The sequence below is a fragment of the Mauremys reevesii genome, linkage group 5, assembly GCF_016161935.1.
Source record: "Mauremys reevesii isolate NIE-2019 linkage group 5, ASM1616193v1, whole genome shotgun sequence".
Taxonomy (NCBI): Eukaryota; Metazoa; Chordata; order Testudines; family Geoemydidae; genus Mauremys; species Mauremys reevesii.
Window position 1 is genome coordinate 10,938,441 of NC_052627.1, and position 25,391 is coordinate 10,963,831.

At 41.9% G+C, this 25,391-nt stretch overlaps 1 protein-coding gene across 4 annotated transcripts in view; it reads right to left on the bottom strand.

The window, feature by feature from the left end:
• Nucleotides 1-25,391, bottom strand: part of USO1 (USO1 vesicle transport factor) — a 61,097-nt gene that overhangs the window by 19,937 nt on the left and 15,769 nt on the right. For 2 of the 4 annotated variants that reach the window (XM_039539220.1, XM_039539221.1), the window contains 10 exons: nucleotides 18,758-18,858; nucleotides 17,987-18,089; nucleotides 17,820-17,875; nucleotides 17,071-17,191; nucleotides 14,227-14,405; nucleotides 11,340-11,480; nucleotides 9,992-10,080; nucleotides 7,738-7,892; nucleotides 5,163-5,374; nucleotides 4,102-4,122 (listed from right to left, as the gene is read on the bottom strand). In XM_039539220.1, the coding sequence (XP_039395154.1) occupies nucleotides 4,102-4,122; nucleotides 5,163-5,374; nucleotides 7,738-7,892; nucleotides 9,992-10,080; nucleotides 11,340-11,480; nucleotides 14,227-14,405; nucleotides 17,071-17,191; nucleotides 17,820-17,875; nucleotides 17,987-18,089; nucleotides 18,758-18,858 (1,178 nt within the window). The remainder of the gene's footprint in view (nucleotides 1-4,101; nucleotides 4,123-5,162; nucleotides 5,375-7,737; nucleotides 7,893-9,991; nucleotides 10,081-11,339; nucleotides 11,481-14,226; nucleotides 14,406-17,070; nucleotides 17,192-17,819; nucleotides 17,876-17,986; nucleotides 18,090-18,757; nucleotides 18,859-25,391) is intronic. The other 2 variants (XM_039539223.1, XM_039539222.1) reach the window with 1 other exon arrangement.

Below are 25,391 nucleotides of genomic sequence, written 5' to 3' on the forward strand. Positions count from 1 at the left end.
TGTGCTGGATACAAGAGCTTTGGTGGTTTGAAGAGCTGCTGGGTGGAGATACCACCACTGAGGGGAACAGCCTCCTCAAGACTAGAAGGTAAAGTATCCCATTGCAATTGTAAGGCAGGCTATACACCTCATCATCTGTAAAACCCCACACCAGTCTGCTGCACATTGCCTCTTCACACCCTTCGTCAGCTCCCTCCTCCTTTACTTTGATCTTTGGGCAAAGAATCAAATCGCCATTACTAGCCTAGCTGGCCTTCATGTGTCTCGTTACCCCTTTTCCATGATCTGTATGTACTATACTGTGTCAGCTTTTCATTTTGGGTATTCACTTGATAGTCTCACAACTGCCGAACTGTTTCACTTGTGCTGAACACTTTGTTAATGGGGAGGGGCGGAAGTTTTGCCCTAATCTTTCCAAAACGCTGCTGCAAACTCCTATTCTTCTTCCACTGCTCAGGCCTTATCATTCTCCTTCACTGGCTTCCACTTGCATCCTGTGTATCATGTTCTACTTTTTGGTCCTCACTTCCAAGCCCCTACAGAACTGCTGCTGCCTCTTTCAGCTCTCATGTCTTCCTACTTCTTCCTCTGCTGCTGTTGCTCAAGTCTTTCGCTTGACAGCTCATTCTGTATTCCCACCCCCACACATCTTTGTGCCCCTCCCTCACACTTAATCAGCTCCTATCCCACGTAGGCCAGACCTCCTTAAAAAAAGATCCCTTCTTCCAGAAAGCCTTTTAATGAGAACCACAAGTCAAGTTGTTTAGTAGATGTACATAGCATCCAGAATCTGCACACAGACAGCTCTGTTCCCCAGAGAAAAGTAGCCTCTGAGTCGTATGGCCCTTCTGAATCCTGAATGGGAGGGGATGACTCATGTCACGTATACTAAACCTCATATTTAGCAGGCCTAGAGACAGAAGAGTCATGAATGCACATGAAAGGTATATGCTAATGTTTTCTAAGGACATGTTTATCCCTAGTGAACTCCAGACTCCTATGCCCTGAGCCTGGACCCACTGCCACTACTCATTCAGTGCTATTTCCAGATTAGTGTGGACAAGAAAAGTCACATGAGCCAGCCAGACATTGGTAAACTTTATCAAGGTGTGTAAGTCCACATAAATATTACTGCTAGAGAAATGGCAGTTCCCTCTGGAAAGACACTGATCCTAGCTACATATGTTATAAGCAAGGTTTCTGAGTTCAGGTTTTAACTGATGACCACTGGAAAAACCCACAAGGAATGGCTACTCAATTCATGTTGACTTCACCTCTTTCCCAGTGCAGTTTGTTTATATAGGTGATGTCCCTGATCCCTGGCTCATACCTAAGTGCTTGTCTATATGGAGCAGTATTGCAGACTACAAGGGTGTTAGGAAGGTTTAGATCTCACATGCTGCACATTAACTGCTCCATATAGACCATGCTGGGGCACAATGAAGGTTCCCTAGCACGCTTTAACACTGGTTGAAACAGTACTGCCTGTATGCACACACAGTATGCCTCAAAAAAACAACCACCCAGTTTTGGACATCTACATAAAACTCAAAACTGCTAAAAATAATCCCCCCGCAAATGAATTAATCAAGCCAACAAAACGAAGCCCCAGCGATAAGATTGTTGGGGCAGAGATTGTTTTTATTCTGTGTTTTTACAGCTCCTAACCCCATGACAAGAGCATAGGCACTAAAGTAATACAAAGAATAAAGAACAGCTTACTGCCATCTGTGAAAAGACTAACTCAAAACGTATATCGGACTGGACTTTGACAAGCAGAGATGCTTTTTTCTTTTTAAATGAATTGGCTAGTTGCACCGATTCCGAGGTGTTACCTCCATCTCCAAGGTTAGGAAAGATCCCAGATTGACAGGCACTAAAAACACTCCCAATGGTGCCCCGGCCCGGAGCATGTTTCATTTTTCCTGTATAGAGTTTTTACAAATATGCAATTCATTCCATTTTCCTAAGCAAGTACCTTCTTGTGCAATCCAGAGTCTAAACCCAGCATAGACTCTGCAAATAGCCAAGCTTCATATGTTTGGAGCCAACACCCCGGAACATTCCCACAGTGCAAGTGGGCAAGCTCTTAGAACACGGCTACATGACAGCATGAGCTGCACAGCAATTACAGGGTTAACAGGACTGTATTCCCCCCCGTTATACAGCTGAGCAATAGCTTCATTACACAGAAACACATTAAAAGAACACTAAAGGTCATAGATTAGTAGATGCCAAGGCTAAGAGCAGCAAAGAGTCCTGTGGCACCTTATAGACTAACAGACGTATTGGAGCGTGAGCTTTCGTGGGTGAATAGCCACTTCGTCGGATGCATGTAGTGGAAATTTCCAGATCCAGACTAACACAGCTACCCCTCTGATACAAGGCTAAGAGCGGCCACCGTGATCTAGTCTGACAGGCCATAGAACATCCCCAAAATAACTTCTGGAGCCATCTTTTAGAAAAACATCCAATCATGATATTAAAACGTTGCCAAATCAGGAAATGCCAGAACGAAGGAAGGCCATGCCACCTTCATTCAGCCTTCTTATGCATACGCATTATGATGCAGACTTATTACATGGTCCTACACTGGTATATTCCACAGGACCCAGGCCTCGTTCAGTGACTGGGTAGTTATCCCTGCTCTGTTCCTGTGCCTAGTACCACAGTGGCCTGCAGTAGCAATTGCAGGGGATGTCCTGGCCAGCCCTGCACCTCTAAACTGGAGCCTGCCCAGGGCAGATAGACTCTTCAGAGAATTTAGCTGCCACACTAACAAATCTGAGCATGTGTAAACAGACTTCTCAGAGGCTCAATTTGGACAATTTTCCCAGGCATGGCAAAAGGCTCATCTGACCCCAGGGCAACCCCCTTGCCAAGTTTCAAGACCTTGCTCCAGAGCATGGAGCTGCTACAGCTTCTGGGGGGGGGGGGGGGAAGAAATGGTGACATGGTTTAAAACCCCAAACCAAAGCATTGGCGAGACAAAACATATTCTTCCTTACTCATTCTGGGAAGCTGCTGAAACATTTTAACTGAAAGTTTCAAAAACAAAACACTTCAGCCTAACAGTTTATCTGGCGTTATAAAGCAACAGTGAACACTTTTATCACGGGAACGTCTGGCAACCTTAACAACAGGCAGGGCCACCATCTCTGTCGGTGCCAAGGACACAAGCAGACAATACACAGTGGCCACACTCAGGAAAAACGTCGCTATAGGTGATGCCTAGCTCAGTAGTGCACTAATGGCGAGTGACTATGGCCTGGCCTACACGTAAAACTTAGGCTGACACAGCTAGGGCACGTAGGGGTGTGAAAAATCCACCCTCCAGCACCGCAGCTATGCCAGCCTTACCTCTGGTGTAAACGCAGCTGGGTCAGCAGAAGAATGCTACTGTCAGTTTAGCTGCTCTCGCTCAGGGAGGTGCTGGAAAAACCCCTGTCACTGTAGGCTGTGCAATATGGACACAACTTCTGTCCGGCGATAAGCTCAAAATCAGACACCTACAGCTAAGTGCTAACTTCAGAATTGCTTAGTAAAAATCCCACCCTTGATTACAAATTAAGACAACTGGGGATAAAATCCTGCAAAAGAAATTATCACTGGAAACGTGTAATACGGATTGACTGGAACACAGATAGAGGACACTTGTTGCATTAGCAATTAAGAGCCAAAACAGTATATATCTGCTACAGGTCATGCCCACCTCTTTCTACTGGGCGGGATGAAAAGTGTTTGTAACAGTTCCAAATACTAATTCAATGTCACTCAAAAGTAAAATTTAATTCACATTATGAGGAAGTGTGAACAAAATTTAGTACATTTCAGAGCAGCTGGTGACTGCAATGCCCCATTGGAAAGAAAGCACCCGTGGCACCCAAGATCCTTATCCCACAGTTCCCAGGAACACCATGCCAGAATCCCATGGAGACACACAGAGAGAGCTTGTTATGCTAGACATAAAAACTGATTGCAACACAACACCGTAAGTGGAAACACTTCAAAAAAAGCAGTTAAAAAAATCAGCAAAACCCAAGACAGAAAAGGCCCTGCTTGTGACAAGAAAATGCCTAAGCTATGCCAAGAAATACATACCCGTCTGTCGATCTTATCACCCTGTAAATCATACATTAAAAAATTCACACATATTACTTATGAGTTTTTTGTAGAGAACTTTAGAAAGCTCAAATTTTTCTTTTAAGATCCTAGCAAAATGCAAACCCAAAAATTTAGTGGCTATTTTATTGAAACTATTATGTTGAAATGCATCTCAGTTCAAGGAGTGAGTAAAACAATTTTGAGATTCCAATTTTGGCTATTTTGAGAGAGGGGCACATTTAAAAATAGTGAAGTCAACATCTACAAAACCTGAGTTTCTTGTGCTCAACTATCAGAATTTCATACACAAGATCCAAACAATAAAATAGAAACACTTGAAAAGTTGACGAGTGATGCCTGAATCATGCTTTGGCTTCAAACTACATACAGTACAGTGACTATAACTTTTGTGAGTGGCAACATAATACAAAAAGGTTACCATCAACTTACATTTTAGTCTTTTAAGAAAGTGAACAAACAATAGTTTCAGGTGCTACATCTGCCTTTAAGTCCCTCTGTCTACCAGTAGTTTTATCCTCATTTTCCTTTCCAAATGAAATAACTGTTTCCCTCCACATTGCTGAATGAAAGACCCCCAACAGGTGAAACTGGGCATTTGACAGCACTCTGTATTGTCTACTTAAACGGAAACAAGTAATATCCTTCAGTTACAGTAATCTTTGGTGTTTCTTGTAACAATTGTAGGCAAATCATTTCCAGATTGTTTTAGTTGGTACACTTTCAATATGTGACTTGCATTCAAAATAGCGATGAATTAGGAACAGACTAGAACAATGCCATTTCAAATCTAAGGTGTTGGACTCATGACAATGGACAAAGCAGTTTCAGATGGCACTTTATGATGGCAGATCTGCTACACTTCCATTTTTACGACAAAGGCACTTCATGCTGTAGTGTACAGTAACAACTAGCACTAAATCTACTATCGAATCTCGCTTGCACTTAAACTGAGAAAATTAGCATTTTTCTTTGAGCCACTAATAGCAAGGGAACATTTTTCTTCTTAAGCAAACAGAACCGTGGCAATGATACAGTACCTGTGAAAGAATGTTGGTGCACTGTTGCAGCAAAGACACTGGAGGGTTACCAATACTTGTTGCAAGCTGAACTCTTAGCAGTTGCTCTTTCAGAGTTGCGTTATCTTGTAAAGCATGGGCCAGGGCCACGGCAGCGCACCAGTTTGAGAGAGAGTCCGTGGAAAAGAGTCCGCCACAGAGCAGTTGGCCAGCCGACACAGAATTACCTGTAGCTACAATAATGACAAACAAATGCTGTGGCACAAAAGCAAGCCACGATCAAGACTCGTAAAGTAGTTATGATACAGTAGCACAGAGGGCCCCCAACCAGGATGGGGACCTCAATGTGCTAGGTGCTGTTCACACACACACGGTCCCCATCTCAGAGAGGTTACAATTTAAGCTCTACATTCATCTGAAGACATCTTAAGTTCTATAAAACTTAAGGAATAAAAATATGGCACCTACATAGTCGTCTAGGGGTAGCGCAGTGGAAGACGACTGCTTTCTCATGCGGCAAAGAGAGAGAGGGTGTTTCATGCTATTGCCAAGCACTCCCAGCTAGGCCCTCACCACACCTACAGTCTCAGAGGAACCCTTGGAAAGATTCAACTTTCAGAGAGAACAACCTGTCTGCTAGTTGAGAGTGCTACGCCTCTGTTAACAACAAATCCGATCGTAAGGCCAGGCTTGACGAAGCCCTGGCTGGGGTGATTTCATTGGTGATTGCTCCTGCTTTGAGCAGGAGGTTGGACTAGTTGACCTCCTGAGGTCTCTTCCAACCCTAATATTCTATAATTCTATGTAACATTATGACAGGTTTCAGAGTAGCAGCCGTGTTAGTCTGTATCCGCAAAAAGAACAGGAGTACTTGTGGCACCTTAGAGATTAACAAATTTATTTAAGCATAAGCTTTTGTGGTGGGCTGTAGCCCACGAAAGCTTATGCTCAAATAAATTTGTTAGCCTCTAAGGTGCCACAGGTACTCCTGTTCTTTATGTAACATTAAACATTTGGAATGTTCTCTCAAATCCTAAACAGCCACACACAGGAGATCAATAGGATGGCTCATCACATTTTCCTATAGGAGGTAGTGTGATCCAGTGAATGAGCCCGGGAACTGGGAGACATGGGTTCTAGTCACAGTGCTACCACTACCAGTCACTCTGGGCAAGTCATTTAACCCCCCCAGCATCTGAGTCCTCCTGAGTAAAGGGGATGGCACTTTTGGAAGGAGCTCTGAACTCCACAGATGAAAAGTACTGACTAAGTAGTAAAGTAGAATGACAGATGGAGCTTGCCAGAAAAGCTTTTAAGGCTCTCACTGAGTCAATAATTAACAAGAATGTACTCCCTGAAAGTTTGAATGGGCCTCAATACTCTGACACGGTTAACAGCCTGAGTTTTGACAGGCAGATAATTAATAAAGGAGTTGGATCTGTTACTTTTAAGTATCCAGCCTAAAATGGACAAGACAGACATTGCGTGTGTTAAAATGGTAACGGGACAGCCTTTGTGATCTTTAATGCCTCAAAATACTGGAGTGAATCCATCAAGCACAGTTTGTTTTCACCCGTGCACATTCATGTAGTACTAGCCGCCGAGAGTTATGGCAGACGAAGGCCTTAAAACCCAGCTTGTACAACCGGAAGACTGTAGAAAGCCTCTTGGTTTAACTGTAAAATTATGATCCCCTCATGCTGAAAGCTGCTTATACCTCGCCCAGTGTCTATAAATGGGAAGTTATACAGTGCAACAGGAGGTGTGAAAGACAGACTCTGTTTTAGAGGGAGGGTTGGATCAGAAAAAACACCTTGTGCATTGACAAGCAATGTGTTAGACTTCCTGCCCATCATTTTACTAGTATGTTAGATCCCTTTCCTTGGAGGACACCTGCCTTATTCTCTGAGACGCACTTAGCAAATGTTGGATGTTTGATAAATACTGAAAAGAAATGGGGCGTGGTCATAATGCCTTTTTTCAAAAGTGAATGTCATTTCACATGTCATACTAGGGAATGCAGCTCCGATATTGCTGCTTGATAGCTAAGATTTTGTATCTTATTAAAATACTAGTCTGGTTCTCAGCCTCCTTGGAATTTAAGTTGTCAGGAAACATTTTCCCCCATATACATCCCTCCGCCTACTTGTAAAGTACAAGGTTGAAAGTTATTGCTCAAACTAGAAAGTGAATGTGTAAATTATATGCCAAAGAAAAAAAAATTTAATGTTTTAGTACAAATTAACATAGATTCTAACAAAATAGAAACAATCCCTCCATGTCAAAACCACGCACAGATAACTAACCAATTTGGTATCTGTCCTTATCCTGCTAGAGCATAAATAATTTTAACCAAATTTTACAGCCTGAATTCTTGTACCTTTAACACCTGAATGTTATGCATTGTCAGTTAAGTTCAAACAGAATTCAAGTCAAAAAATTCTCTCAAATTAAAACACTGTTCACAAGGTGATTTTAACATCTCTTGTTCTTGGCACTTCACTAAAAGTATGTAATATTTTAAGAGGAAACTTTGATGATGCAGCCAAATGGATGCTAAAGTGTGATTTGTTTTGGAAATTTTCAAGCTGCATACCATCTATGGTTGACGGTAGAAGTGTTGAAACGATTTCCCCTTGTCCTTTTTGGTTTTTGTATAAGAAACACTGGAAACAGTAAAGGACAGCGCAGCGCAGTACAAATGGTTGCCTTTCATTCACCATGGACATCAGAAGTACTACGATTGCAGACCTGTTTTGAAAGACAGACACAGGCCATTAAAATAAAAAAGTCACAAAATAAATACAATTGCTGCTACCGTACAGGGTAGGCTCAGGACTGGGGTAGCAGGAATACTGAAAGCTTAGTTGTAGGTGTATCAACTGTAGTGAAACCTCCGTTAGGTCTTGTCTATACTAACAAAAATCAGACTTATAATACAGATAGACTCTGCTCTGGTACAGGACAACAACTGATCATGATACAGGACCACAGCCTGAATGCTTTTAGTGGCATGTTTGTATGGAAATGTGTATTAGCGGTCTATAATCCATATATATATTTGTTAAATCCAATTTAACAAGTACCACTGGAATATACACTTGAGGGCTGATTTTCTGTAGCTATAGAAAATCTCTTAAAAACATGGCCCAAGAAACAAAAGCAATGTCAAGCTTTTAGTATGAAAAGTAAAATCTATATTTTTAAACACTATATTGTGGGAGTAATTGGTGCAAAGAACACTGTTGCACTCAGTGTTATGATTGCAGTAAGCCGATGTGAACCATCAGACGTATTTTTACAACTGAAATGGAAGGTTCTACATCTAAGAAGCTGCAGCAAACCGAGCTGCTAGGCCAGAGAGAAAGTTTTGCCCACGTTAACAGAACGTCACAGCCACTCTTTCAGGTGCTGCTTCTACTTCAATATCACTTGCCCAAGGAACTAAGGTATTATCAGCTTTAGTCCTAAGTAAGGTTTACCATATAGTTGGATATTTATCTTTAGGGGTAACTGGATTTTCAGGTTTAACCCTAAAATATTCTCTCTCAATACAGTACATTTTGCTCCTTATGTTTATCATGGAGCAAGACCGAAGAGGCCTGTTGGATCATCCACGCCATCTCCTTGCCAATACATGTCTGTTTCTTACAGGACTTTTCTATAGTGCTTAGTCCTGTCTAGTATCGAAAGCGCGAACAATGAGGCTTTTCCACTGCCTAACAGATCTTGCTATAAGGAAATTCTTCTCATCCATTACTCTGACTACTTGTACCTTCAGGTACAACACTGGATTCCTCTCCCTCCTTGGTGTTTCCATCATTCAAATAATTGGTAGACTTATTTTTCCCCTTCCTAATCACTTAGTCAAGTTATGCATATTATTCCATTTTCATGTTTTACTTGAGATCAGTCTGTTCTGCTCTGATACCTTGTTATTGTTCTCCAACATGTCAACGTCTTTACAGTAGGATGCGTTCACAGCTGAATACAATACTCACGTGCAGTCACATCAGAGCTGGATAGAAAATCTTACTTCTCTTCTCTAGGTCATGAAGCCTTGCCACAGGCAGCCCATAACAGTACTGGATTTAAAAAACTGCTGTATCATGTTGCAAAATCAGGTCCAGTTTACTGCTGTTGCTCATCTCAGGTTTTGCAGCACTAAGGCTTTACAAGTTCTCCTCTCATTGAGCATGTGTGGTGAAGACTAGAGAAATTTCTCCTAAATATATTAGCTTTCCTCCTCCAACCCACCTGAATCAGGGTCATTTTCTGTCTCTTTTTCCAATGTCTGCACTGCAATTAAAAACCGGTGGCTGGCCCGGATCAGCTGATTCAGGCTTGCAGGGTTCTGACTAAGGATCTGTTTAATTGTGGAGTAGACATTCAGGCTCTGGCTGGAGCCCGAGCGCCAGGATCCTGCACTGGGGGAAGGGCCCCAGAGTGTGGGCTCCAGCCAGATCCTGAACGTCTAGACAATTAAACAGACCCATAGTCCAAGCCCGGTGAGCCTGAATCGCTTACTTATTCTCTCTCCTTTCATTGGAGTTGACTGCTCCCCAGTTTGCACAGATTTCGTTAATGTACTGTTCGTTTCCTTTGCTAGATCACGAAGGAAGGTGTTAAGTGAGACCAGTTCAAAAGCCATCTAGACAACTTCACCCTTCAACTAATGCATGTTTGATAATCCTGCCACTGCGAAGCTTTAATTTGGTATGACCTACTGTAGCTTTAAATTATTAAATAAAAGACTCCCTTTCTGACTGATGAAAGATTCTAAATGGAAGCTCTTTCCCATGCCAACATATCTGTGCTTGGTAAATGGTTAAGCATTTTTCTTCCCCTACCTCGGTGGATTTGAAGGTGCATTTACAGAAGCAAAGTAGTCTTGGTTCATTTGGCATCCTCGAATGACTTCTGACACAGTGTTGATGGTCTAAAGGAGAGTAAGACAAGCCACACAAAGTTGACATGGAAATCAAGATACCAAAACAGCAATAAACTAACTCCTCCAGCAATCAGAATATTTATGGAATACATTAAACATAGTGTTTGTAAATATTGGGGCAGACCAGTATATTCAAAATGTAGACGTCCTTATTTAGATGAGATAGTGCTTTCAAAGCAAGGAAGCCAGATGTCCTGTGGTTTTAATGCTATTAGTCATTTAGGAAAGTAGACCCTGAATGTATCTCAGAAAGGTGTAAATTCTAGAGGGAAGTTGCAAATTAGGATGCAGGGAGGTACAAGATGGCTGACCTGCCCCTCCATTTATTGAAGGACGATATGTAACAGAAGAAAAGTAACTTCAGGAAGTGTCACATGGCACACAGCATTTTCAGTAGCCTACGTTACTTGGAGTCAGCTTATGAGGTTACCACAGAAAACTAAGCTAAAACTAGGTTTATGTTGGAGGTAAATTCAGGTAAATTAGGAAGAGGTCAATGGTGTGACTGAAGTGATTTACTCAGCTATATCTTTTTGGAAAGGTAGCCAACACTAAAATGGAGGCAACCCCCAAATGAAATAGGCTGAAAAGGTTGTTATATATCCTCATCATAGATGAGGCTAGATTGAAAAATCTTTTGGATACCTACAGTGAGAAACGCAACTGTTATGACAAACATGTCAAGCCCATTTGCCAAGGCTGCTAATATTGGAGGTGGGACAATCACTGGGATCCACCTGACCTAGTTAGTGTCCTCAGGTAAGGGATTAATTGCCCTCACCGTAACCTGGTAAAGGACTGCCCAGAAGCTAGAAAAATACATCTATTATTGCAGCTGTGGAAACTCATGCTAGCTTGTTCACACTGGCACTGAAGGTCAGGAAAAAGACCAGGGACTGAACTGACTCTGGAATTACCTAACCCCACAAAAAGCAATAAGCAAATCAAATTACCGTCCAGTAAATGTAGAACATATACACATATTCACATACACACTTCAAGCCGGGATTTAAGAAGCAAAGCTTTACATGCGATTGTTTTACAGAGCTATAACTGTAAGGAGCCACCCTAAACCTATATCATTGCTTGGGAAAGAGAAACTGAAATCTCTCGGACTTCCAAATCTGATAGTTAAGGAATATTAAATTCATCTAATATGATTCCACTGTATGGCTAGAGAATCTCATATACGACAGCTTTCCTGTTTCTTGGCTACCTCCTCTCCCTGCTTCCTCACCCTCCCTTACCTCGGTCAGAATGTCGGCAGGAACGCCCGTTGCCATCAGGATCGTGCAAAGCTGCTGTAATAACCCACAATGAAACATAGTTTTTTGACAACTGCTGGTGGCACCAGGTGGGTTTGTGGGGGACACCAACACCCGCACAAGCTGCAAAGAAGAGAAATGCACGTTGGTCTAAGGAGGGAGGGAACCCTGGCGTTCAAACACTGATTTCATGCATCTGTGAAAACTGAAGGGGGGTGCTGCATCTCTTCATTAGGCTCGCTTCACATGGTGAACGAGAGAAAGTGAACATTACTGTACAAAACTGTCAATACCCAAGTAGCATTTGAAGGCTAGTGACACTGCAGAGAAAATTTAAATTGGAATCTAGCCAGGACACGCAAGTCAACTCTACTCCTCAGAAAAAAATGCAGCTTTAATTCCCACAAATGGCCAGGGTCTTTTTTGTGTTTTAAAGCTGCCGCTGGATTAGAAGTTAAAGTAAAACTCAACACCTGAGGATTTCTTCAAGATTCTGAAATGTCTGAGCCCACTGCTTGTGCTGAAACTATGTCAGGAATTTAAGCTACAAACCCAAATGGAATAACTGTGCTACTTGTGCACACAGTTCTGTCATAAACTGACTCTAGCTACTTTTCACAAGAGGGCAGCATTCCTTCAGAATGAATTATCTTGTTTCACTGTTCTTAAAGCAGTTGTCATTAGTTACAGTACAGAAAAAAATCTTAATAGGCACCTCAGTGAAAATGGAAGTGCCAATATTGCAATTAGTTACGAATTCACTGCGATAGCAAATTCCATAGAGTTTACAAAGACATCATAAACACACAAGATGTACACTTGCAAGAGCGTCAAACAATTGAGTCCTTGCCCAAAGAAGTGTTGTCACTTGTTTCATGCATTCATTTTAAAATATGTATAATGCTAAACATTAACACATTTTAAAAAGTCATTTATTAAAGAGTTTTTCAAAATATTTTAAAGAGCATTTCTGAGCTGAAAAGTGATTAAAAACCACAACATTCATACCTCATTACATAGTGCTAACCAGGGCCGGCTTTAGGCACCACAGGGCCCGATTTGAAGGAGCTGCCGCCAAAGTCTCGCTGCTGTCTTCGGCGGCAGCTCAATTGCTGCATGGAAGAAGGTCCCTCCGCCGAAATGCCGTCAAAGACAGTGGCAACGATTGAGCTGCCACCGCCACCGCTGGGACTTTGGCAGCAGCTCAATCGGCTGCCGGTGCCTTCGGTGGCATTTTGGCGGAGGGACCTTCCTCCACGCAGCAATTGAGCTGCCGCCTAAGACAGCAGCGAGACTTTGGCGGCAGCTCCTCCGGGACATTGCGGGGCCCTCGTAGGGGCACGGGGCCCAATTCTGGGGAATCGGCTGAATCGCCCTAAAGTCGGCCCTGGTGCTAACATCGCTGGAATGAATTGATTTTTTTAGTTAACAATGGTAGACCAACACATTTTTTTTCATTGAACGACACCAACTACTGTTCTGGTTTAATAGTTTCTGTAATACAAGAGACGCACAGTGTGCATGTGTACGTGGAAATGAAGCAGTCAAAACGAATTAAAAAAGGAAGCCTACCATTATTCTTCTAATAGTTTTTAAGGAGACCTTTTGTGTTCATTTATTTTTCCTATATACTTTTCAGAACTTTTGTATTAGGAGCATTTGACTTTGCTCAAATTCCAGTTGTGGATAGTTTTGATAGTTGATATTTAACATATTGATAGTTACAATTCCAAAAAAGGTTCCAGGATGTTTATGTAGTGTAGTTTACACCCCTGTAGTGCTGAGGATGGACTGGTAACATGCATATGGCATTCAGTAATATTCTGAATCGAGAGACTGTGTATTCACACTGGCATGCTGAACACATCCAGCAATCCAGTATCACAGTAATGATGCTACTCCCGATATTTGGCTTCCACAGGCTGCCAAGTCTGTGCGCTGAACATTTTCACTTGCCATGAAATTTAATGTCATCTTTACTCCTGCACAATTCAAACCAAGCACTGGAGATTCCACTCTTACATTCTTTGAACCAGGAGTTTATTGGTAAAGTAGTGGTAATGCTTCCAAACTCTACAGACAAAATGTAACTCTGCCCATTTGAGTTGCTGCTTGCAGCAGACAGTGCAAAATGTTTCAATTATGATCACGTATAATCTGCTGAGATAAGTGATCTTAGACATCCTCTGCTGACGATGGGACTAGATTTAAGATTAAAACACCCAATCTTAAATTAGGAAATGCCCATACAGAGTAATTAATCATGCAACTTTGAAGTATGCTTAACACAGTTTTATGCATATATGTCATATGAAAGGCAGAATGAATACAGCCTGAAATCAGAGCTGAGCGATTGTATAGCATCTTGTGAGCTTTTGATAACACAAGATCAAAACTCTCTTCTGTGATCTTGGAGAAAGAGAAAAACTCCAAGAACTTGGAAAAAGAGTAACACACTCTTGTGTGACTCTCTCATCAACTCCCACGTGAAAAAGAAGATTACTGTTAATTGAATTATTAAAAATACTTGGACATTTTCAGTTTACTCTGGGGATTTGACAGAACTCTATGCGCAATTTTACTGTCTGATCTTACACACTGCAACAGGGGAGAGAAAAAGAAAGAAAGTTATCAAACCCTAAAAGTTGTCAGGAGTGCTCTGGGTATGCTACTTGACGATACGTTTATTCTGGGGTTTGGGTTTTTTTCAACTGACTAGATTTAGTCTCTGGCTTCAGACACTTTCCAAAGGAAAAAAACCTGCAAACAAACAGCTGGCCACGAAAGTAGAAAAATAATGATTTAGAAAGCGGAAGGAAGTATGCAAATTCCTAGCATTGTTCCACCAGTAAATTGCAAGTTGTTTTACCTGCAACATTAGATGAAGATTAGTTACTTTCTGTGCCGACCAACCAGAGTTGTCATCTCCAACTTCAAACCAAGGTTTCATACGCTGAATGTACGAACCTTCTTTAAAGAAATTCTGATTGGAATTATTGTTCTTTAACAAATTTTGTAACAGGAGAAGACAGTCTTCCACTACTATTCCTGGAAAGACAAGAGGTAAGGCATGGATTAACTGAGAAAGTGAAAGATATTCCATCTCCAGAGGTCTAACACCTTTCAAATAGCAGAATAGAATGATACTTTCTGTCAATTCTTGGAAGCCCAATATTTTAATGGGGACAAATTATGGTTCTTCCATAACTCTCAAATGAAACTTATTTGTTTAGAGAATGTGCACTGCATATAATACAAAGGTTTCTTGTGGCAATGAAAATTCAGTCTTTTGAGGGCTTTTTTAATGGCTTGAAGTAAGTATGTGTCTCTATTCCAGAAACAGGCTTCATCAGTCTCCTTTTCTACTGCAACAGAGAAGAAAAATAAAGACAATCCTAAATAACGCTAGTGTGATGCCAGTGACCCAAGGTAAGGGTTTTACTGTAGTAATTCTTACTGGGTAATCCGTAGCTTTATTCAGACTCAAACAACATTCTCTCTTCTCATTCCAAAGTTATTTCTAATTTAAATTTCTGAAAGGGAGAAGAAATTCTTAGATCTAATCAGCGAGATAATCCAAGTTAAATTGTGAACTGTATGGAGCTGGAATAGCATCTCCCTCTACATTACGCACTGCACTGAGGACACTGACAACAAGCAATGCTGCCAAAAACCTATGCACAGAGAAAAGGGGTGTAACTAAAACATTACGCTGGCCAACTTGGCCCAAGAATCTGAATGAGAGGAGTAGACTGACTAGTGACAACACCCTCCTATTTCTGTGCTGGCATCACACCTGGTTTGCTGATACAGAGGCTTAAAGGTTAATTCCCTCAGCTTGTGAAAACAACAGGCCTGGGTGTGTAGCATTAAGGCATGGAGCAACAGAGAGCAGCTGTTCGACAGCTTTCCCCTGCTAGCCATGCTGTGGACAGTCGTGCTCAGCAACCCAAGCCTGAGGAAGGTCATAGTGAAGATAAACCTGAAGCAGAGAAATAGGAGGGAAGAGAACGGAGAGTTTAGCGCTTCTGAAAACAAGTGCCCTCTCTGCAATTTGATTGTTCGCTTTTCCTTTCCTCATACCTTTAGAAATATTTCTCATGACATCATGATTTGCTTAACAATATTGAGTCTAAGCATTTTTGACCCTTCCGTCATAACACTTGCTATTGCTAAGCTGCCTATGAGCAATGGCCTGTCAACTTCCCTCATGCCTCATGCGCAGGTGCTGTTACTGTTTGTTATCCCCTGGGTTTTTTAGCAACACACAGCCTCTTTTCATTGACTCCTGTCTATGACAAGAAGTATGAATATGCAGCATGTTCAGCCTCACGTTTTAAGTTGAAGACACAAGGAAAGTGGACAGCACCTCTTATGCTAGCTGTCTGGGATGGTATTTGCCCTTCACCTCCAATGCCACAGACTGTTTAAATCCAGAATAGCTATTTTTAGAATAAGGGGTAGGAGGCAGTAGCCTGTTGTTCTGTGTATTTACCAGAAGTATGAAGAACGGTGACTTACACTGTGGTAACCATGGTTCTCTGCAGTGTAAGCATGGATCCCACTGTAGGCATGTATGCCCAAGCATCTTATGTATGCAAGGTCTGATTTTTGTTTAATAGTTGTGTCTCTGGGGGCCACACATGCACCCTTTGCCTTTTCATGCTGCCATGTGGGATTGAAAAACATGGAACTGCTGCAACCTCACAATTCAAAGTCTGTGGTAGCTGAGGACTCAGGAAGGTGGTGATGGAGGGTGGGTCGTGAAATATGCAACCACAGCATATCGAAAACCCCCAGTTACTGTAGGGGAAGTGAGTGTTCAAGCAGTGTCCCCTCACGCTGGTGGGAATGAGGAGTTTCAGCTGCATCCATCAAATAATGATTGTAAAACTGCTTTCCTGAGTATGGCATCCAACCTAGCCACTCAAACCAAGACACCGTACAATAGCGGGTTACACCACATCGCGGCCTTGCAGTTTTCTGAAACTGGCACATTCCTGAAGCAGGCAGAGGAGGTTGCTTGTGCTCCACTAGAGTGAGCTTTCACGTTCAGTGGAAGAGGTACAGCACTGTGTTACTCACTTCAATAGTCTCTGTGAAGAGCTCACTGGACTTTTAGAATGTCAACGTGTGACTACCATCATTGGTCCTGTCCATGTAATAAAGGGAAGTCCTGTGTAATTTCCTCTCCCCCAGAGCCGAGTTGGCTTCGGGAAAAAGACAGGCAGGTTAATTGACTAGTTTAGATGACTCTGGGTGACATCTGAGCACCTCCGTGTCCCTATGGAGTCTCTTATAAGGAGGTTCAGCCATGAGAAGCTTACTCACCCTTCTGGCTGTCCATTCTTTTGCATATGCACACTCCCAGTGGGATCCACGCAGACACATTCAACGAAGAAATTAAGTTTGCAAATCTCTAATGGAAGGCCTCAAATCAGAATCCAAGAAGATCCTAGAAGTTGTATACTTGCTCATCCCACCACTCTTACTATGATCCTACTCTGTGTACTTGGTCCTTCTACCCATCCACATAGCACTGGTAACACCTGAAAGTCACTGACTGTGACCATCTGCTGTTCACTCTGTTTCTATATTAAACAGAAAAAACCTTGAGATTCTACTTGGATTGACACAAGCATTGCAACAGTCCTGGCATTTTATCTCTATCACCACACCTTGTGAGTAAAGCAACATTCAGTTCAGACCATACCTCCATCGCTGTTCCCTTCATCTGTTACGATATCCAGCAGTCTCTCAAAGGCATTTTCAAAAGCAACTATTTTCTGAATGGCAGCGTTGCTTTTTGTCAGCTGCTGCAGTAACAAGACTCCCTTCAGGAAGAAGATAAATATAGTGACTAGACAAAGCTTTACTAGAAGGGGAGCGTTAGCTTTAAAGAAGTGCCCACCTCGACAGTTATAATACATTAGCAGTGTAAAACCTTGGTGGCAATTACTAGATACAATTGTACCTAATGCATGTGGCAACTTGCATCAAACCCCGTGTGAAGCAGTGTGTTATGCTTCAAACTTAGCTCTAAATGGGAATGTAAAAAATTGCCGAAAGAAAGAATTAAGACAGGAAGTGGCTATAAAAATCATATACAGAGCAGCACTCCTCAATAATGGGGGAGTTGTGATTTTGGCCATCTCTAGATATACTGCTTCCCATAGCTACGCTCTTGCATACACTCACGGTACTTTGTGGTTCTACGAGCTACTGATGCAAATACCATCCAGCACAAAAACTGAATCTGTCTCAGGGACATGCCAACCGATTCCTTCCTGCCCACCCTTTCATGCCTCTCCAGAGCACATAGACTCTGGAGCAGCAGGGCTAAGGGGAGGTTGAGTGCAGCATTACAGAAACAATGCAATGGAGAGCTTCTAGTTATGGAGAGGATGAACAACTCTAAACGTATGTACAAGCATGATCACAATCCCTTTGTTCTGTACTTACGTCATTCCGTATCACCTCCCTAGAATCTGCGAGTAAATCCATGAGCCTCGAGACACCTGAAAAAGCAAACAACCACATGACGTGAATTACCATAAGGAGTTTACTATAATCCCATTTTGGAAGTCCCTTCAAGAGTAGTTAGAATGCTCGGTTAGAAGTGTCCTTACCCATGGGACTGACAAGAATTATCTGCTGCACCTGGGGTCCTTGCTGCTTTAACAATGACGTAAGAAGTTTCACTCCAGGCCAGCGAACCTGGAAGTCAAATTCCTGCGGGGATATAGAGAATGACAGTAAACACTCTTGCAAATGTCCTACACAGTGACTTTAAAAACAGGACAGCTATATGACTGGGTGCCAAATGGCCCTAATGTAGATGGGCATTCATCACTGTGGACAGGTCCTTTTCCCTGCTCTGCTCTGTAACAGCGAACATGCTGTAAAGTCAAATCTCACCCCAGGCTGGTTTTTTGCTTTAACAGTAACATAACTACCACTAGCTTCAGCTCCACCCTTCTCTCCCCAGGGTTCCTCTAACCATTTGTAGTCCTGCTCTGCTTCTAAAAGGCAGCACTTTCATCTATCCTATTGTGAGATGTTGCCTTCTTCATTCTGGAAGAGTGATTTCATGCCCATAGTCACCAAAGTTTTTCCTAAATTGCCTCAAGTTTAATTTGTACTACACCAGAGATACACAACCATGAAGAATCGAACACCCACTTTAATGTTTCATCACTATTCAAAGTACCCTTCTACCCTGATATAACACGAATTTGGATATAACACGGTAAAGCAGCGCTCCGGGGGGGCGGGGCTGCGCACTCCAGGGGATCAAAGCAAGTTCGATATAACGTGGTTTCACCTATAACGCAGTAGGATTTTTTGGCTCCCGAGGACAGTGTTATATCAGGATAGAGGTATACCGCACCACTACTCACCTCTAGAAAGGTCAACAGGAGAGTGACATTTTCTTGCTGTTTAATGAAGATTTCTGTAAACTGCCTTCCCAGATCATCAACCTGTTTTTGTGAATTTTCTTCTGTAATGTTCAAGAAGAATTTGTTACACGGTGACATTAAAATAACTGCAGAACTTCTTTTAACAGGTTGCAGTAAACACACAGCCTATATAAGGTACTTATGAGTCAAGCTCCAAAGAATCCTTATTGCCATGTTAAATAATAAATGTGTCTTTTTTTTCCCCCCACAGTAATCATTGCCGGAATCTGTGTGCCACAAACAATATTTACATTGGTTTAAACATGAGAGAAAATCTGAGTGTTTTCTATCCCAAAGTCAGAACAGTAAATGAGGAGCTAATTCATTTTAATAATGGAAAACCATAAATTCACTCAGCAGAAGTCTGATTCAGCTTTCATTTAAGACGATGGTGTCTTGCCATTGACTTTAATGGAAATCAGATCAGGTCCCAGATAAATACTTCATAAAATCTAGACTATTTTTAACTGCACTGTTTACAAGAAATTCTATTTTCATCAGTCACGTCTGCTCAGAGCCACATTTCTCATCTACAGGACCACACACTCAAAATGCAAGCAAGCTCCCAAGTGATCAAACAGCTCTTACAGAGCAGAGAACACCTGCCTTTTCGAATGAAGGACAGGAAGCAGCCTTGGGGATTTAGTGTTTGCATGCAGTCGAAGTGAAGTGTACAGCTGAACAAGTGTGCCACAAAGATCATTCAATACCTTCTCCAAAGAAAAAGTAGATTTACCGCTCCCTCCTTCAAGGCTTTTAGTTTAAGAGTAAAACTGTCTAAAGTTGGATGTCCAAGTACTTATTTATTCTTGAAAAAGGATTTACTTATTTTTCAGTGATGAAAAAAAACTCAGACGCACCAAAAAAGAGGGACATTCATTTTAAGACATATTGATGGCAAAATAACTGCTCAGATCTTAATTTGGACTAATTTCATAAAGGCAATTCACTGTCATCCTGTTATCTAGCCTTTGGACTAGAATTATTTCAGTTCTACACAAGCAATTCAGTTTTATATATGTTATTTAAGATGTTCGTGTTGGACAGACTAGAGAAGTAGCAATCATGGCACCAAGAATGTTGAAACAGCATGCCAGATATCATGAATACTGTTGCATCCTGTGTATATTTTCCCATACTGGGCAATGCCAATTATCATCCACACATGATGGAAAAACAACAACTAAGTTTAGATAAGACTTTGGCTAATCAAGGGATATTAAATATAAGAATCGATCACGAAACCATGTGAGTCTGTGGTACAACCGTCTTTCAGTTAACGGAGGTTGTATTTAGTTAGATTCTGATATGGTCTCTGATAAGCCTTTCAGTTGCAGATCGCTGGTTCAATCCAATTCCAGTCAGTAGCAGCAGAAATTCGTTACAGTACAGTACTGATTGATGACGTAAGTGAAATGACTGTCTCCATACAATCTATGGACAGGGGCCTGCCTCACAGAAACCCGTCAAAATAAACTTCCTTGTTGCTCGCCTAAGATACAGAAGAACTGAATGTGCATGAACTAAACTTGTCACAGTTAAAATTGCTTCCTGTGCGTCAAGCACAACAGGGGAATTTGGCAATGGTAATATGCACCATATTTTTCAACCTTGTATAATTACCAAATGAGAGAGCTAACTATTCAAAGACATTAGATCTCATGATAATCTACTGAGTTAAACTGGATTCAGCTAATCCTTGACATGCTATTAGAAAAACAATCCTGCCAAATGTATGCTAACCCTCATGATGCTCCCTCCTTCCTGCTCTGTGTAATGGTTCCACATGCACTATGCAGGTCATATCACATTCACCATGTGGAAAGCCCCACTGCAGACAGTGCACAGGGCAGGGAGGGCTGTGCTATAGACACAACATGTAGTTTTACAAAGTTTCACTGTTACCTCCTGAGCTGCATCCAATCTCTGTGGATTGGATGCTCTGTGGCAGATGCACCAAGACAGTGGATATGTAGGCATTACAATAAGTAGAAGCTGGAAAGTCAGGGTCTAATCTGGCAAAATGTTACGACAGTGCCCCTCTTATTTTTGGGGAGCATTCAATGCACTACTCTGAGTAGCTGAACTCTCTAAAGGTCACCTTCAGAAACAAGACATGTATTTTTCTATAGCAAAACTATCTTAATGAAACAGCCAGCAATTAGCAGTATCCAATCTAGGAATACCAGTGATCCTCCCTTTATTAGATTTTAGAAGAAAGAGCTGTTTTGTACCTGATGCTGAAAGAATACATTCTGCACGTACTCATTGGTAGGCAACCCTGGGCTAATTACAATATCACAGACTCTTAAAAATATATTGAATGAAAGTGTAGTTTCCAAAGTTGCATTCACTCTATTTGTCCCCAAAAAAGGTACAATGGGAAGAGAGTTGGCAGGGAGAAATCATTGTGTTAGTCTTCTTACATCCTGCGAGAAAAACTTAACACTTCTCCAACCCGGAAATAGTAACTGAATTTGACTCAAAGTTACATAATATGATCTACTAAGAAACCCATTCCAATAACTGAAAAGAATGTCTCACCTCCTGTGTGCATATCTAATGTAGTAATTGGAAAAGTTACCTTTGGAGTTAATGGTTGCTAGACTGCATCATCCACATAAAAACCAAAGAAATAAGCAGTTAAGTGTTTCACTGCAATGATCAGTTCCCCATCTAGCTTCAGCTACCTCCCTTCCCACAGGCCATGTATGGCCACCTTTATCCTGAACAATTAACAGGAACCCTTGAGCTAAGAGCACAGGTGTTGGTTACATGTTTTGGCACTTAACATCTGGCTTGACATGGCTTTCATAAATAGATCAAAAGCGGGTCTCTGTTATTTCATACTGGTGTGTAACTGCAGCATGGTGTCAGACTGCTAATGGTGACGGCAGACTGACTTACATTCTCCTAAACATTTCTAACAGACATGTGAATGGGTGATTCAGGTTAGTGATCTTTCCATGCTTAGGTGTGTGTAAGTTACAGAACTGAAGTCTGCACATTGTGGGCATGCATTGGTTTATTTTGTTTATGGTAAGAGTTAAAATTTTTCCATTATGTCCCAAGTGGCGGATGAGGCTGAGAAACAGAACTGCTGAGTGGAGGGTAGATAAGGTGATGACTACCCTAGCCAGTCATTTCATTACTTTTTACAGCATCTGGTGGTGGACAATGCATTCTAACAACCTTAACAGCTAGAAATTCCCCCATGTAGTCACAGCAGATCAACCCTCAGCTACTCACCTGAATAGCTATCAATGCTCCCTAGCTATTATCCCCTTTACGTCACCAGACATCCACTATCTGCCTTCCACCCACACTTCCCCATCTACCACCAGCCCCACAGAGATCTTCCTATTCATAGAGCCCTGTTCCCCCTCCTACACCTTATGTCTACCCTCCAGTGTACAGTTCCCGTTCCCCCATTCCCTACCCCACCCCTTTAACCATGACATGCTTCCTCCAGCTCCTCCCCACATCTCTATTTTAAACATCAATATATATCAACGCTAAGAGCACAATGTGATAGAACCAGCTGCATTTTAAGGTGCGAGTGAAGGAAATGCGAGAAAGTAAGGCATGGGGTTGATGAAGGGGAATTTAGGCTGTGCATGAGGTGGATGAAGGAGACACTCCATTTAGAGAAGTGGCACTCTAGTGAACAGGTGATTCAGAGCAAAGCCCCTTTACCCTTTCCCAGGCTTTTAGTGTAAACCCAGTCTCCCACCTATCCCCACGTTCCTACATCCCCTTTGGTTTCCCATGAAGCTGACTCATGGTTCATCAAGTAACCAAGGGACGAGCTAGCAGATGGGTGATCGGTATGGAGGCTGGGGTGGGCGGAGAAACAGCAACATTTTAGTTGGGCAGGTTGGGATGTATGCAGAAGACCTGTGGCCGAGGAGGAAGGAGCGAAAGAAGGGTGAGTGGAGAGAGAGCCTAGTGTCCACCTGAAGGGCTCATCTGCTCAATGAAGCTGCAACCTTAGGGAACCTTTCAAGCGCCAATCTGAGTGCAGCCAAAAGGCACTAACCACATGCCTCCTCTCCTGGATACAAACCTCTGTCCTTCCCTACTCATCTGAAGCCTGTTGCTAAAATGCTCTTCCCCTAAAGCCTCACTCAGCCTCTTATGCTCTCCCAAGCCACATCCATTCTCTGTGCTGCCCATTCCCACATGACCTCAGAGCCACATCTCCCCTGATAGCACCCCCGCATGCTCCCGGCTGCCCGACCTACTCCCCAAGTGACTCTGCAGAGCACCACTAGTGCCTCAGCAGGACTGCTCTCGTTAACAGGAGCAGCTAACACACAGTAGTTCTGTCGCCACCTAACCTTTGTATAACTCAGCTGTTATCCTGAATATGAAGAAATTTGTAAGTGTTTAATTTTAACATGTCAAAAGTGGCCCACACCCAAGAAGTCATCAATTAGCTCAAGAAGAGTTTGTGGATTATTGGTGTTAAACTAGAGGAACTCAAAGTAACGTGCGGAACACAGGGCAATATTGTGAGAGAAGCAGTTTTATACGCTTCATCTGCAAACATTAAAGATTTTACGAAGCATTACACAGAACACCCTCTACAGAGCTACTGAATTCTTCGGCCAAATTTGGCCTATCAGTCGAGGTCAATTATTTGCAAAACGAAAGTATTTTAGTTCTGCTTTAATTGCAAGTCTCCATACAGACTTAACTATGGAGTTGCTACTGCTGCCTCCATAATTTAGAGACCTGTAACATGGTGAGAAACTGCCCACGACCTTGAGTTTTGGCACACAATCTGGACAGTGGGAGAACAAGGGAAAGATGTTTACCTTTGATCTCTTCTTCAAAGGGCACAAAAGTCAGCATTTGTTCAACCACTGAAGTGCCCTTTAGAGTCTAACTCTTAATTTGCTAGGTTTTTCCATTATTAATTGTTGGTGACAGAAATGACCAATTTAAATTTTTATCATAGGTTGCCAATCATCATTACTCAAATATATACACAAGTGAAATGCATTTCTTCCAATGAAGCAGTCATTTTGGTGTCACTGATTTGGAAAAAGTAGGGTCATCTAAGGTTAACTGTTCTGTTTGAGATTTTAGTCTAGGAAGTTGTTAACTCTTCCCTTCCCTTCTGATAACCATGAAAAATTATGTGTACACACGACTTTACAAAAACCTGGAAAAACAGATTTTATAGCTGAACCCAGGCGAACCTGACACAATATTCTCATAGACCACAAGGAGCCAGACTTTATAACTTGAAGTTCACCCACAGCTTTCAGAAAATACCCAAGTTCAGTTACTAGCAGACTCACATTAACACATGCCCTTGTTCTTTCATTAAGTTCTAGTGTCTTAATGCTCAAGAGAGTTCTGGATGGCAAACCCAACATCCATTTCCTTTTATCAGTCTGCTGAGGGGTCTATTTACTCCAATAGTTTTGTTCCCATTCAATATGTCCTAGACCAGCGGTTCTCAAACTTCTGTACTGGTGACCCCTTTCACGTAGCAAGCCGCTGAGTCTGACACCCCCCCTTATAAATTAAAACCACTTTTTAATATATTTAACATCATTATAAACGGTGGAGACAAAGCAGGGTTTGGGGTGGAGGCTGACAGCTCATGACCCCCCCATGTAATAACCTTGCGATCCCGACTCCCAGTTTGAAAACCTCTGTCCTAGACTTTCATATGCAAGGGCCAAACTAAATATAAGTCACCAGAAAAATCATAAGACCATGTAAGGAAATATGGAAAAGGAAAACCAGAAAAATTAAACTGAAAGTTAGAATGGAAGGGAAAGCTGAAGAGGGCATGAGGAAAAAGAAAGAGGTAACACATCAAAACGACTTCAACTTTGATTTTCCGCACACTGGTCAATTACATTACTGCAGATGCTCTGTCTAGACTGGCTATTGTTATGTGAAGTCACGCTTAAGTTCTGCGAGTGGCGGGGAAGAGGGATCTCTGTTTATGAAGATTAGTTTTAGCTGTTTCAGTAACAAATACCACTTGTCAAACGACCAGTCTTAGTTGATTTGTTAACACACACTAAATGCATCCCAGAACTGTGAGAGATTAACAGATGAGGAACAAATAAGTGCATAAGTGGGCAGCTAGATCCATGAAAGGAAAGTAATAATGCCATATTCTTAACGTGTATTACTTAAAAGGGACACTGTGAAGGCTGGAAGGTTCAAAGCTTGACTTTTGTTCTGTGTAACAGTTTCTCTTAAGTCCTTCAATGCTTCTTCTAGACACAAGAAGACTATGCGTCCATACTTGCTCGCCAAAATCTTGTGCTGAGCCCTGGTATCCACTTTTAATAAATAGTTAACCGAGAGGTATTTAGACTTGGAATGCCAATAAGCCCACTTAGAATCATGGGACAGAATAACATGCCCACAAACTGATAAGTACCTGACCATAATGGGAAACACACACATTTCAGGTACAAGAACTAATTTAAGAAATTAAATTGAGTTTTAAATCTGAGAGAAGAAAGATTATGAAAAATTTTTAGTAAGGATTATTAAAATGTCTTACAGTGTCCTTTTTAACAGTGAAGAGAGTGTGAAG